The sequence below is a fragment of the Topomyia yanbarensis genome, chromosome 2 (genome assembly GCF_030247195.1).
Source record: "Topomyia yanbarensis strain Yona2022 chromosome 2, ASM3024719v1, whole genome shotgun sequence".
NCBI lineage: Eukaryota > Metazoa > Arthropoda > Insecta > Diptera > Culicidae > Topomyia > Topomyia yanbarensis.
This window is the reverse complement of record NC_080671.1, coordinates 427,946,214-427,961,954: the sequence shown is the minus strand read 5'-3', so window position 1 is coordinate 427,961,954 and position 15,741 is coordinate 427,946,214. Positions and strand designations below refer to the sequence as shown.

General features: G+C 31.9%; 1 protein-coding gene across 2 annotated transcripts in view; it reads left to right on the top strand.

The window, feature by feature from the left end:
- LOC131685346 (adenylate cyclase type 6) overlaps positions 1-9,621 on the top strand; it is a 539,597-nt gene extending 529,976 nt beyond the window's left edge. Inside the window, exons 13-18 of one of the 2 annotated variants that reach the window (XM_058969007.1) lie at positions 6,008-6,124; positions 6,194-6,274; positions 6,333-6,490; positions 6,809-7,049; positions 7,112-7,463; positions 7,528-9,621. In XM_058969007.1, coding sequence (XP_058824990.1) covers positions 6,008-6,124; positions 6,194-6,274; positions 6,333-6,490; positions 6,809-7,049; positions 7,112-7,463; positions 7,528-7,784 — 1,206 coding nt within the window. In that variant the 3' untranslated portion in view covers positions 7,785-9,621. The remainder of the gene's footprint in view (positions 1-6,007; positions 6,125-6,193; positions 6,275-6,332; positions 6,491-6,808; positions 7,050-7,111; positions 7,464-7,527) is intronic. The other variant, XM_058969006.1, reaches the window with a different exon arrangement.
- The last annotated feature ends 6,120 nt before the right edge of the window (positions 9,622-15,741 follow it).

Below are 15,741 nucleotides of genomic sequence, written 5' to 3'. Positions count from 1 at the left end.
TTTTTTACTTTTACATTCCTCTACAACTTTTTGTTTTATTTTCATGCATTTCTAATTTCACCGTTTTACGTTTTGTTTCTTATTATTATTTAATCTTTGTTCCACTTCTTTGCTTTCGTAAATTTCTACTATGTAACTTTCCTATTTTTCAACGTCTTTATATTTCTTGTCTCTTATTTTTTACAATTTAACAATTTGACATTATTTTACTTTTTTCGGTTTTCATTAACTTTCTTTTTCACTTTTTGGGTTTTAACCATTTCACTGTTTAACTGATTTTTTATTTGTTCTCCGCTTTTTATTCTCTTGTTTTTTAACCTTTCTAGTTTATTACGTTTTATTGTTTCACTTTCTTGCTTTAAACACTTACTTTTTGTCACTTCTTTACTTTTAAAATCACCTCTTTTACAGTTTTTTTCAATTCCTAAGTTTATTTTTCTATTCGTTTTCATTTTATTTCTTTGTGATATCCCTTTTTATCTCAAATCTTTGCACCTCTTTTCTTTTCTATTTCTTTACTTCTTTGTACTGTTTTAGTTTCTAATCGCTTTTAATTTGTTTGTGGGTTACATTAATTGATTGTTTTCATTTTCATATCGTTAGGCCTAATAGACTACTATTTAATTTGGAAATAATTCTATTTTTAGCAATCGACTTTTGCGGTATTAATTTTACTTTTTTCAAATAGAGTGAAAAATAGGATAAAGGAGAAAGGCAAAAGTCAGCCTCATAAAAATAGAATTAGTTTTTCCGTTATACTTTTCGACTGTTAAATTTTCATTTTCAAGTTTCATATTGCGACTTTTTCTATTGTAATCCAATTTTTCCTATTACTATTTACTTATTTCATGTTTGAATATTATTGGCTTAGAAAATCTTTGCGTTTGGTTTTTCCTTTGCGCGAATTCATTATGAAAATCCTATCCACCCTTTTGAACTTTCCACTTAGTTATTTCTTTTACATTGTCATTTTATCACCTTACTTCTTTAAATTTTAATCTAAATATTGTTAAACATTACTACTTTTAAAATTTTTAATTTTTTATTTTCATTTAATCTGTTTTTCTGCTACATTATTTATAGCTTGTATATTTTACTACTTGTTAGTTTCCCGAGCAACACAATTTGTTGACTAACAGATTTACAATATAATTCGTTGAAAAGAAACATACACCAACCTAAATTCATCTGAGTTCGACAACCCTAAAATCCACCAGCCAAATTTTTTAATTATAAAACTGATCGGGACAGCTACTTGTTACGAGTTCTGTTTTGGTTAGAACTTTGTTACTTCACCTTTTACCTTTTAAACTGACTTATTTACTTGCCTACTATTTTATATTTATAATTCTTAACTTTTAAACGTTTCTAATTTTTTCGAGCTTTATCTCTTTTTACTCGTGTTTACTTTTATGCCGCTTTTTTTACTCTATCACTTTCTTGCCTTTCACCGTTACCTTTTTTGATTTTTAATATTTAACTTTTCATTTTCTTCTACTTTTTTATTACTAAGCACTTGTGAAACTTTTTTGGCTTTTTATGTTTCTGTTCTTTGCGTTTCACCTCCTTTCTTACTTTTTGAATTAAAAGCTGTTTTATTTCTACACTTTTTAACATTTTTGATTTTCCTTCTTCGTTTTTTTAGTGTTGTAAGTTTTTTAGTTTGTTCCTTTGCTATATTATTACTATCTCCACTTTTCACCTAGGTAACTTTTCTGCTTCTTCACCTTCCCAATTCTTTGCTTGCTTCTCACTTTTCTACCGTTTTGTGGTTTTTACTTTTCTGCTTTCTCATTTGTTTTCTTTTTTAGTTAGTTAAGTTTAGTTTGGGATGGTATGCTATTTATGTTAGGTTTCATGTTAAACTTTTTAACGTTAATCGTGCATCTCTGTTTGCTTATTTAATTATTTTTTTATTGTCCACATTTTAATTATCTATCACTCTTTAACTTTTCCCTTATTTGAACTTTTTATTTTAAATTTTCACCTTGTTACTTTTTTACCATTTTCCAGTTTGACCTTTACTTTTTCGCTCTGCTGTTTACCTTTTATTTGTTGTTTTCTAAGTTACTTACATATGGTTTTGGATGTTGCTGTTCTGATTTCCGATTATTTATTTCTGATTTCTACTAATGTATACGTTTAATTTTTTCTGCTTTTTTATATTGCTTTTCCCCCTTTCGATTTTATAATCTACTTGATTTTCTATTACTTACTTTGATACGTCCTTACGTTTTGGTGTTTCACCTTTTCTTAATTATTGAAGGACGTCAGTTTTCATTTTTTAGCAATTATATTTTCTATAACGAGTAAATCGTTCAAATTTTCAAATATTTTACTTTTTTCTTATCTTAATTTTTAATCAATATTTTTAACTGTTATTCTCATTTTATAATATTTTTCAATTCAACTTTTGGAGTATTCACTTTTCTACTGTTACATGTTTGTACTTCTGTTACTTTTCTTCTTTTCATGATTTTTATATCGAAATTTTCCTAATTTCCATTTCTTCACTTTTCACTTGATTATTTTCTTTACTGTTTGCAATTTAATTTTACTGCCTACTATTACTTTTTGCAGATTTATTTTGTTGCTTTATCCATATCCAACTACACTTGCTATGGTGCTTGATTTAAATTTGTAATTTCTCTACTTTTTATTTTTAAACATCTTAATTGTTATTTTCCATGTATATTTTATCAATCTTTTACCATTTTACTTTATAATTTCTTCATATCCCCACATCTTCACTATTCACAATATTACAATATACGGATTTCTATTTTTGCCGCATTCAGCTCTATTCGTTTTTCAATATTGTACTTATATACTATTTTGCTACCGTACTATTTACCTCTGAATTTCCATAGTCTAAATTTATTTTTTAACATATTTGTAATTTAAATTTTTGGCGCCTGATTTACAATTTTATTTTGCTTTCAAACATTTTTCATATTATAGTTTTTTACATTTTTAATTGATTAGTTCTTAATGTTGCACCCTTTATTTACTTCATTTAGTTAAAATTTACTTGCTTATTACTTTTTGACTAATAGCTTTTTAACTATTTTTATTCATTTTACTTTTTTACTTTTAATTGTGTAAATATTTTTTTATATTTTCGTTTTCGTTTGCTCCTGTCTGCTCATAATCGCCTTTACATTTGTCTCCCATATATTTAGACATTACAATATTTTTTGCATTTGAATTTTTGCTCTTTATTTTTTTAGATATTATTTTCTATTCAACTTTTTTGCTTATTCCCTTTTCCATCTTTTTGAGGTTTTCATTTTTCTCTTTTTGGCTATTTTTTACTCACGCCTCTTATATATTTTTATACTTCTTCAATGTGTAGAGTTTAACTTTTTGTCACTTTACATTTCTTTTTTTACTTTACATTTGTAATATTGCAAAAATTTTATTTCGAAAAAATTTTACCCATTCCCTTTCCTACAGTTTAACATTTGTTCTTCTTTATTTTCTTGATTATTTACTTTTCTATCTTTTAAGATTTTTGCTTTTCAAGTTTTAAACTTCTTTCTTTTGTTTACTGTTTCACATTCTTTCTCTTTAACTTGTTTACTCTTCTACTTTTCCGTATTGTCACTTCCTAAATTATTGCTGTCTTATTTATTTTTATTCTAAATGACACAAAAATTTATTTTCTTATTTTTTCTTACCATTTTTGTTTTACATTAAAAGTTAATATTTATTTTATGGTTTACTTTTAATTTTTTCCTGATTATTTAATTTATAATTTAATTTTTTTACATCATTTTGTATCATGTTTGCCAATGTTAATTGATGTCATTTTAAACTTATAATTTCATATATATATTTTTACTTTTATGCTATATGTTACCACCATCTTTGCCTTCCTTTAAATACTTTGCAGTTTAGTGTTACCTTTTGTTCTATTGCCCTGATTTATTTTCGTGCTGTAATATTATTTTATCTTTCTTTTTTCAATTTTTGTATTCATTAAGCATTCATAATCTTAAAATTATTTATTCAATAGTTTTGGTCACCAATTTAGCTCTGTATCCTTATTTTCTTATTTTTAATTTTTAATTTTGATCTTTATCTTCGATTTTTCGTTTCTGATTCAGGATATTTCTGGTATATTTTTAATTTTAATTTTTTTACATTTTTACTCTATTATCGTTTCATATACTGTCAAGCTTAATTTCTTTTTTCTTATTTATTTAGTTTTTAAATTTCTTACTTGTTTACTTCACTGTTTCACATTTCGCTACTTTGCTTATTATTTTAAATCATTTTATGGTGATATTTCTTACTATTACTATTTTGTTTTGTTTTTTAAATAAATTTTTAGTGAGCGATTTTTTTTAAGTTACAACGATATTTAATTAACAAGACACTGGGACACATGTTTTTTACTTATTTTACAATTTTGTGTTTTCACTTCTCCTGTATTAATTTATTTCTATACATTCCTTCTGTTCGCTTGATTTACAATGTTTGCTTAGTTCCATTCCCATACAAATCTTTCGTAATAGTTTATTTATTCACGTTTTAAATTTTTGAACGCCTTCCTTTTTCATTTCGCAACCTGTTTACCTAATCACTTTCTTTTATCTGTTACGCTCTTACCTTTTGGCTATTTTACCTTCATAACGCTTTACTTTCCTATTTCTCTACTCTTCCTTTTATTAAGTTTTAATATTTTGGTTCCGCACTTTTGTAGTTTTCCACTTTATTACATTATAGTTATATTTTGTGTTTATATATTTCACATTTGCTGTGTTTCTCTTTAATATTTTAAGATTTCGTTTTATCGCTTCATAATTTTGCTCATAGTATTCCATTTTACAACTTTTAATTGTTTACTCCATTTTTGCTTTTTTTATTATTCACAATAAAAGGATTAAATTTCTTTACTTTTCAGTATTTTGCTATTTTTTAATTTAATCCTTTTTACTTTTTCGCTACCTATTGGACAACTATACTTTCCACCTTATCATTCCTTCGATTTTTGACGTTATTATTTTTGTATTTTTTCCTTTTCTTAGTTTTTGTTTTGATTTTTTACGTTTTTACCACATTACTGTCTGCATTTAGACTTCATCCCTGTTTTAAACTTAAGTTTAGCTCTAAACTTTAAGTTTAACTCTTTGCTGCTTCATTTCTTCACTTATTGATTTCTTCTTTGTTTTACTGTTTGACGCCTAAAATAATTTCTTTTTTGGTCCCTTCTTACATTTTCAGTTTTTCATACGTCTTTGAATCGTTTTACTTAGGAGTCTTATTAAATTTCAAACATAACTTTTTTTTCAGTTCAATTTTTTCATTTCATTTCTTCTTCTTTTTTTATTTTTTTGCTGATTTCTTTCAACCTTTTTTTTTTACTTTTCGTTCTTTTATTCCTCTTCTATTTAGTTTCAATTTCTTTTTTTTTCTTGTGCACTTAACCTATCGCTTTTTTATGTTACATATTTTTACTTTTGTTTTGTTTTATATCTTTTTTATAACAAATTTTTTAATTGATTGCCTTTCACATATTTAATTTTAAACGTTTGTTGCCTTTTAACATTTTTTGTTTAGCTTTGGTTCCTTACATTTATTTTGGCATTGTTATTCTTTTATGCTTCTATATTATTTGTAAATTTAATTATTTATTGTTTTGCATAGTTATTTTCTTACTTATTTATTTTACTGTTTCACATATAATTTTCTTAAAATTTTTACTTCTTCATTTATACATCATTTTTTTAGTTTTTGCTCTTTTTTCATTTATTTGGTTTCCTGGTTTAATTTTTTATTTGATTGATTGCTTTTTTAATTTTTTCTTCTTTTTTATATTCTTTTGTTTTTCAATTACTCGCATTAGTTTTCCAAATTTTACTTTCAATAGTTAACCTTTTATTTTTTTCTACTTTCCTTGTTTTAAATATTTTTGGTTTTTCTTATTTTCCACTTTTAAATTCCTTTGAAATATAAATTTTATTGTCGTCTTTTTCATAAACTATGAACTTTCTCTTCGCAGAAAATTTCCAACTTCTTCCGAGTGATATCGCAAAAAATTCACGGACATCGGGAAATTGCACAAGTGATATCGTTATGCGTTGTCGTTACTGTGATATGTTTGTCTTACTATAAACTGGTGAGATCTTTCCAATGTTTTTTTTTTTCGAACTGGTACATATTTAAAATGATTGCAATCTCGTTCCAGACATTTATATTTTATCTTTCGCTTTCGGAAGAGTACTTTATACTCCGGCCTAGTAATTGTAAAGAGTCTAAGATATTTAATGTAGTTATTTTGTTTATTTTAAAAAATATATTCATTTTAATGTCCATTATCCTTCCAGATTCTTCTGCTTCTAACCTTGCTTGCCTTACTGACCTGTGCGGTCCATCAGTTCATTAAGATTCTATTTAAGATCGTCCTGTTGGTGGCTATACTGTTTTGTTATGTCGCTTCCATTGTCATCCTGGCGCTGATTTTCGATCGCCACTGCGAACCATGGTAAGTTAAATATTACGCTGTTCAATGAAAAAGGGGAATGTTCATCAACAATTTAGCTAACTGGAAAATTGTTGGCAAGCAGTTAATTACGGTTGCGGCGATAGAATAAATGAATACCCCTTCGAAAAGTTAATTAACATATTTTCTGTGTTGAGAAAAAACGGATCATTTTAGTAATTGAGAAGAAGGCAAAACCAAGACAGAAAGAATAATTAGGACTGCAATTGGCACATTTAATTTCCGTGTTTATTTTTGAAGAGGTCATCAACTTGTTGCGGGAAAGGATAAACTTTTAATTTAGCCCTTGTTTCCAAACAGGTTCCTAACAACCGAACGGTTTCTGATCGATGTGGCATTCCTGGTGGTGTTCGTGATTGGCCAAATCATGCACAGCCAGCAGACGGAGATCACCCGCCGGTTGGACTACATCTGGAAGCTGCAGGCCACCGAGGAGAAGGAGGACATGGAACACCTGCAGGCGTACAATCGGAAATTGTTGGCCAACATCCTGCCGGTGCATGTCGCGGACCATTTCCTGCGGCGGGAGAAGAATATTGAGGTTAGTTGAGCTCTATTAATACGTCATCAAATTTGTATCATCTATGTTTTCGCTTCCACCAGGAAATCTACTTCGAACAATGCGACCGAGCGTGCGTAATGTTCGCCTCCATTCCGAACTTTTCCGAATTTTACATCGAACTAGAGGGAAACAACGAAGGCGTCGAGTGTCTGCGGCTACTGAACGAAATCATCGTCGACTTCGATGAACTACTGGCCCAGGACCGGTTCCGTCAGGTGGAGAAAATCAAAACGACCGGTTCGACGTACATGGCCGCATCCGGGCTAACGCTAACCGGGGCCGATACGACCGAATCCGGTCACGTAACGGCTATGCTGGATTACGCGCTGGAGCAGTTTCAGAAGATTACCGACGTGAACGAGCATTCCTTTAATAATTTTAGGATGAGAATCGGTAGGATTTTTTTTGGCGGTTACAATCTCCAAAATGACTTAATTTTTTATGCCTTTTTCGTTAGGAATAAACATCGGCCCGGTGGTGGCCGGGGTGATCGGAACCCGGAAGCCGCAGTACGACATCTGGGGCAATGCGGTGAATGTGGCCTCTCGGATGGAGTCCACCGGTCTGATGGATCACATTCAGGTGACGGAGGATGTGTACGAAATTATCAAGGATCGGGGCTACCCTCTGACCTGCCGGGGGACGATCAACGTTAAGGGCAAGGGAACGATGGTTACCTATCTGATGCCGGGGATCGTGAAAGAGCAGAACTAAGTAGAGCGGGGATGGGTTGTTGTTAGCTTTTGATGACTTTAAATATGTATATGTTCTACGAAGAAGAAAAAACAAACAGACATGGGAAATTACGTTTCGTTAGGTGCTACTACTACTAGTTTACTTAGGTTGAAATTTCCCGCGAAACTGAAAGTATTCTGAGACATATCAAAACTATTCATTATATGGTAGTTGATACGATATATTAGGGAGCGAAAGTAGTAGACCATGCTCTACACAGCTCAAAATAGCAGTCCTAGAATATGTCAGATTGAATTTAAATTTTATTTCACATAGTTTATGTACAAAGCAAATAGGTAGATCTGTCGGAAGTTTAGTTAATATGATAACTATAATTTCACCGCCTTCGCGGCTCTCACTATTTCTGTCCATGCACAACTGCATATTGACGAATTAGACACAAACACTGATATGCAAATATGATTTAGTTTACAATCTTGTAGGTATCTGTTTAAAAGTTCAAAACGGTAACGAAAGGGTTGTCTTTCTGTCGAATTTGATGCTAATCATTCACGGTTTACAGGGTACCGACCGTGTTGACGAATGCCCAAAAAATCTGTATTTTCATTTTCTCATTATCCTTATTGTACATAACGAACTAATGTGATTTGTATTTTGAATAACGACGGCAAAACAAATGAGAGTTGAATTCGATGGAACATTCACTACAAAAATCAATCCGTCGTAGTGCAGAATAGTACACTGAACCGAATTGGGACAATGTTTTCCTTTTTTTGAGGCTGCTTATCATCGGCATCATTTGTTCTAAAGTACAATAGACAACTCTTTCCGAGTAAAGTAACCTTTTCCGATAGAATTCAAATCCATAAAAACCCACGAACGGACTGATTTTCACTTCCTTTTCTCTAGCACAACCGACCAAATACGATTACAAAACATACGATATTAGCAAACACCTGTTGTAGAATTTAATAAACATAGTAAAAGTACACTAAAGACCCCAATGCGAAAAGGGACGGGCACCTACAATTAAACAAATAAAACAAACGACATAGCAAAGGCTGTCAATTAGATGATGAAGCGCGGTGAGAATAGATCAAACGTGTGAAACGAGAGCCGAATTTGACCAACAACAAAATAATGAATCTTCTACAATCAAACACAAATTGCTAACTTGAAAGAAGTATAAGGAATGTTTCAATCAGTATTCAGGGAAATACAAGTGAGAGAGAGAGAGATGGGAAAGAGATATTTTTGGAACTCGCTTTTGATGGCTCCCCCTAGAGTATTTACTGCCGTTTACGTATAGTCCAAAAATTGGAATAGTAGCAGGAACGGACGTAGCTGCGTACAGACAGATACCTATACCGAGCAGGCAGATGATTAGCATCTCCTTTGTGAGAAAGTTGTGTGGTGTTTAGGCGAGAGCGATTCCACTAACGAAATAAATTGTATAAAATGCTCACACTTGAGAGGCGATTCTCTGCATTGTAGTTAAAGTTCGAAAGGAAATGGCTGCCTACCATGATGAAAATATGTGTTTGTCTAAAAATTGTTGACATTTGCAGGAATTTAAGACGAAATGGAGGAATGGATGAAATCAAGCCAAAGAAAACTAAAACTATTAGATCTAGAAGGGTGTTCCCTGAGTGGGAAAAAGTAAAACAATTAAATATATATAGATGAATATGATAGAATATCTGTTATTTTACATGGTACAATGTCACATTTCCTTTGAACTAAAAACTAAAACCAAATAACAGTTTTTCAAACACGTTTATATTAAGTATTCGACTACCTGAGATTTGGTACGATTCGAACATTTTGGGAACTAATTAACGTTACGAAATAGTGGGACATTTGTCAGCAAATATAGCTTTGTGATTTGTAAGAGAATTTTCTAAATGCCAAATCATTTAGAAATGGGACACTTAATTTTGTCGATAGCGTCGCTCCTGGTTGTTAAATTGGTGGCTAAAGTAGCCGATGTTAGTAATATGACCTTCGTCTCTTTCAACGTCGGTTTGAGCCCTACATTGAAAACGATCGCACTTGATCCACCTTCATGGCCGGAAGGGTTATGTTATGTTGAGTCAATTTGAAGAATATACTGTCCAAAATTTTTTGAAGCGTTTTGCGGTCAACTTGACCCCAACGCCTGTAATACCTCTAGCCAGGGCCGCAGAGAGAAAATACGGGCCCGGGGGGTCCAACGTACGGCCCCCCACCACTGTCTATTTCCTGAGTACAAAAAAGTCAATGTTTGAAATCCATTGGAGTTCACTGATATTATGTATAGTACACTAAAATTTTATGTTTATGTCCAATTTTGTCTCTAGTTGTTTGTAGTGCCAATGAAGGAAAAAAACGTAGAGCTTTCCATACTTTGGGAGTTTTTTAATACCTCTTCGACAGTTATGGTGACTTTGAAATTGGCCATTTTTGGCAGTAGTATTTTTAAAAGTAAGGAGAAAGATTAAAAATGTAGTGATTACAAAAATTAAAAATATTATCCAAACGGCGATCAACGGCAAAACAAATAAATAAGCAATAGTAAAACTAAATATTAAAAGAATGTACAAAAAAGTTAAAAACAACAAAATCAACCAAATAAACAAATTAATGTCAATTGTCAAAAAAAGTTTAATCAAGAAAAACCAAAACAGAACCTATAAAAAGTTGATAAAAGAAAACAGGAAACTAGAAAAACATATTGCAAAGATCAAAAAAGTCGAGCATTATGGAACAAATGGCGAAAATAATTAAAAATCGATAGGAAAGAAGGAAAAATTTTAAGAATCAATGAAAATGAAAAAGAACTACTAAAAAGAACACAAACATTAATATGAAAAATGCATAAAACTGAACAACTCGATAAATCAAGAATAATAAAACTTATTTAACATTAAAAACAAGACATATTTAAAGCAATAAAAAAGTAAATAAAACGTTAAGAATGCATAAAATTAGAGGAGTATATATAAAAACCAAGAATAAAAGAACCATAGAAAAATTTTAAAAAATTGACGAACCGTAAAATTTTGAAAAACTAGAGAATTGGAATGATGAAAAGACGAAAAAGTAAAGAAAATTAAAAGTATTGAACAAAAACGAAGCAAACAGACCAAATAGAAAACAAAAAGATAGTAGAAAAGGCCGACGTGGTATACTATAGAAACACACAAAATGGAGAAATTAACATGAAGAAAATGAATAAAATGGATCAAATTGTTTAAAGAATAGAAAAAAAAAAAACACTAGAAATGCAATTGAAAAAAAATGAAAAAAATTCAAAGCAAACGTATAGGTCAACAGAAAAAGTGCTTTCAAAATAGGTTAAATTGAAACAATGAAGAAGTAACCACAATGACTTAAAGCTTAAGGAAAATGTGTAAAAAATAAATAAAACTATGTTAAATGAACAATGGGAAAAATAAAACTACGTAAAACGGAAAGCTAAAAGCTAGAACATAAGGAAGAAAATACGAGAAAAGTAAAAAATTAACAATAAGACAAAATTAGAATGAATTTAAATAAGTAAAATTGCTTTTGGAAATGCAATGATATGATATGAATAAATGTAGTAAAAAGACAAATTTTAAAAATTAGATGGAATGACAAAAGAAACAACTAAAAAAGCAGGGTATTAAAATATGAAACAATAAGAAAAAATAAATAAAGAAAGCAGAATTTCCTTGAAAAATTGCGAATAAAATGAAATAACAGAGAAAAAACTATAAATTAAAGTAAGTAATTAAAGCTTCACAGTGTTAGGAAGGGACGATGCTCTCATTCAACAGACATCACTAGTCACGTACCCAGGGCAAATTCCTACGTGCCAGTTCTGCACGAAGAAACTGCACCTCGGAAAACCTTGCGTAGAAACTGTTAAGGAAAACTTAACCAATCCAACTGAAATCAGCCCAGAACCATCTTACGCTAAACCACTAACAGCTGCAAAACCAACATCTCCGGATCAAGCACCAACAACCAGCAACAACAACAACAAAACGAATGCCGAAAAATACGAATATACAATAACGACCGATAAGAGTAAGACACAAACTGGAACATCTGACCGCGAGCAGCAGGAAAGTACTACGGATGAGGACATGGTCATGAACGACAACGCGAAAGAAGACAAACGGATCGAACCTCAAATTGCAGTGGACAACACTGGCAATCTTTCGCCCCCTAGAAAAAGGATCTCAACACGCAGCAGAAAGCTGCGTCTGAACGAGACAAAAATCTTGACTTGGTTGTTTTTTTTATTTATTGTAAAAAACGAACAATCGGCCTCGTCGAGCTACCGCATTTGGGCCTAAATAAATATATTAATTATAAAAAAAGTGACAGTGATAGCAATAGAAAAAAGCAAAAGTAATAAACTTGAAAAGATGGATAAAATAAAAGTATGGAAAGAGATAAAAAAGGCAGAATTTTAAAATTGTAGAAATACAAATGCAATCCACATCTTGAAAAAAAAAGAATAATGAAAAATTAACAAAATAAAAAAAATCCATGTAAAAATGGAAAAAAAAATGAGAAACATGGATCAAATTTCAAATAAGGGTGGTGGTTGGATTTTACGCTACATTGGTTTTGAAAACATTCATACTCCTATAAACACAAAAATTATTCTGTTATTTGTGTTGGTGTGTTAGCACACCTTAAAATTTTTTACAAGAATGTTGTAACTGATTTCTAGTAAATAGTTCAAAAATAAAAATAAAATCGTCACGTTCAGGAAGCGTCGGTCAAAATCTCACGCTCACTTCTCCAAAATGAAAATATTTTGTATCCGGATTTCACTTGCTACATTAGTTAGCTAATCTTGCTAACTATTTGATTTAGTTTGGTAGCAGATTTCTCTCTAAATCAATCAAACAAAATTTAGTAATATAGTTGAACGTATGCTTCTTACAATCATTGTCAGCTGGAGGATTGTGAACTGAGAGATCCTCTCTTCATACTCCACGACATATACAATTCAAAACAAAACTATTAACACTACATTCGTCATGAAAGGGGCTTGTTGTGTACGCAATTTGCTGTTATAATGAAAAAGTTGATAAAAGGCCGTATTTGAATGAATTGTAAAGAGTATTTTTTTTTACATTAAAAATGTCTTACTCCACTATCTGGGGCTAGGTGTCATTCTAAAATCTAAACTATCTCCCATGTAACGAAACTATGTAAGGTTTGCACGCTTATAACTCCGATATTACTAGATGGATTTTAATCATTCATACACCAACCGATTCAGAAACACCTAACTTAAATATTGGTAATAATTTAATATCTCCCCAATAAAAGTAGACTTTTGGAAATTGGTAAAATTAAAAAGTTCACAAAAAACGGGAAAAATACCATTCGTGAGGCAGATTTCTCAGACACAGCCGTCAAAAGAGGGCAGCTTAGTTGCTCAATGAAACACGAAAAGTCATAAATAGAAGCAACGCATGTCCGTTTAAATCAGTTGTTGCTCTTATCCCACACGCAGGGTAGCCAACCCTACGGATTTTCCCGTAGATAAACGGATTTCTGTCCTTTCTACGGATCTACGGATTAACTCGTGAAATCTGCGGAATTTTCAAAATTTCTTCAGAATTCTACGGAAGTTTAGTAAAAATAATACGTATTCGATTTCATGACATCAAATAGACAATCATGCATGTTTTGAATTCCGAAGCCAACCAAATCGTAATCGGTTGATGAATTTGAGTAGGAATACACAAGAATCCTGAATTATATTTCTGCAAAATTTGACTGCTATTCAATCTAGAACATTTAAATTAAAGTTCGTATAGTTCGTTCATTTGAAGTACAGAACAACGCGAATTCCTATAATGGACGATGAGGGCTTTCTCTCATGAAGGCAAATGGGGAATACTATTGGTACCTTTGAGCCAATATTAACTCTGGGTTGAAAACGAAAAATAATTTCTTCGATGATAAACAAATTCTTAAAATGTTATCGGACCCAGTAACTGAACTGTATTTTGTTTCTTGCGATAGTGTGACAGTTCACCGATAAACTCAACAGATTATTCGCATCGAGAAAATCGGATTAGTATTATAGGTCAGAAGACTGAAGCTGAAACAAACATTGGGATATTTTGTGGAACCAGAAAATCTTGTTCAAATTTGTGCAGTTACTGAAACCAACTCTAAAAACTTTGAACTTTGTTAGGATATCTGTATTGAGTTATCTATCTATATTTATATCCGGAAATTCAATATTGAATTTTTTACACCAATGCGAACCAATACAACTAGGTAAGGGCTCTCGATTTTAATAATTGCTCTTTAGAAGATTAACCCTATATTTTGGGAATACAACTTGTGAACTTATCGTCTGTTTGTGGAATTTACGGTAGTCCATGATTCAGTGCAATAAAATCAGTTGTGGTCTCAGATAATGTTTGAACTTGACTTCCCGACAAATTGAATAGTTTAGGTTAAAAACAAGCTACATCTTTGGCTATTAAACATCCGACTCGTCTGTGACGCTTGCTGTACTGAAGCTGAGCAATGCTTTCTGATTTGTTGTTGAAGAGTTATTTAAAAGTGCGATGCCAAGAACAGCTGTGCGAAAGGAACACAACTACCATTAAAAGATCCCGCATGCTTCTTGGTTTCTGGGTGACTTAGACACCATTGTAGTCGAACGTAGAGCAGTGGAAGAGGTTTTTTTGCCTTTTAAAAGAGAGGCTGCCAATATCGGTCTGAGTATAAACTCTGGTAAAATAAAATAGATTGTAGCTGATAGCGAACCAGATCGCCAGCACGGTGTTAGTTCCGAGATAGAAATTGACGCGGCAACAGGGTGTCCACGAGTTCATATATCTTGGAAGACTAGTGACATTAGTGACAGTCGTGGGAAAAAAGCGGATTGCTGCTGTAAATGGCATCTTCTACGATTTACGTATTCAACTAAAGTCCCGCAGCCTATGGACACACACAAAACTCTTCATACATATCGCTGATACTCCCTGTTGCTCTATTCAGATATGAGGTGCGGTCGTTGACGGAAATTGATTATCAACTGGTATGCAAACATGAAAGTACATCAGACTACAAATAACCGGGTATGTAGCTAGTTTGCAGGAAAAGAAAACAACTAAAGTTCTGTTCACTAAAGCACTCGAGAAATAGGTGAGCCTTTTTCGCTCAAAATTGGAACATAGCCTTAGGCAAGAATGTCATGCCAACGAAACGATGATTGGATTTCTTCAAACAAGTTTTTTTCGAGCACACGAAGTAGTTCGACGAGATAAACTTTAGAAAGGTATGCCAGTACTCCGTTTATATGCAGAAAATTGTGCGTGACATGTCTCCGCGGAATTACATAATTTACTCCCATTTAACGATGAATTCCCAGATGCACTAGTGTCATGCGAAAATAATGGTCTTGACAGAATCAAACTCAATTTTTGAAGTATCTGATGATCCGACAAAGAGTCGATAGTTGAATTCATACAACTGATTTCTGCAGAAAGGCATTGGTCCACGCGACAGGAGACATGTAACATTGTTATTCATATATAACCAGCATTCGACCACAATTTGTATCAGTCGATTGCATTACACTACACCCAGACAATTGGATGAAGGCAAACGGCTTGTTATCAAAATTCAATTTGCCTTTCGCAACGGGAAGGGTACAAATGATTTTCCTACGCTGTTTTCGGCGAAAATTCAACTAGCATACGCAATAAAGAGCGACTGGTTTGTGTATTCGTGGCCAATTGTTATCTGGAATAAACTTCACCGTTAGTTCTAAGTAACTATTCGTATAAGTTCGCACAATTTTAATTTACTATTTGTATAAATTGTTGTTACCATAAGCCGTGGTTTCTGTCACAGAGCTACAGATTTGCGAAAAACAATGCAAGGTATATTTGAACATTTTTGAACTCTGGCTGGAAATTCGCGTATCGAGTTCCCCAAGAAGGAAATTGAGCTGGTTTTC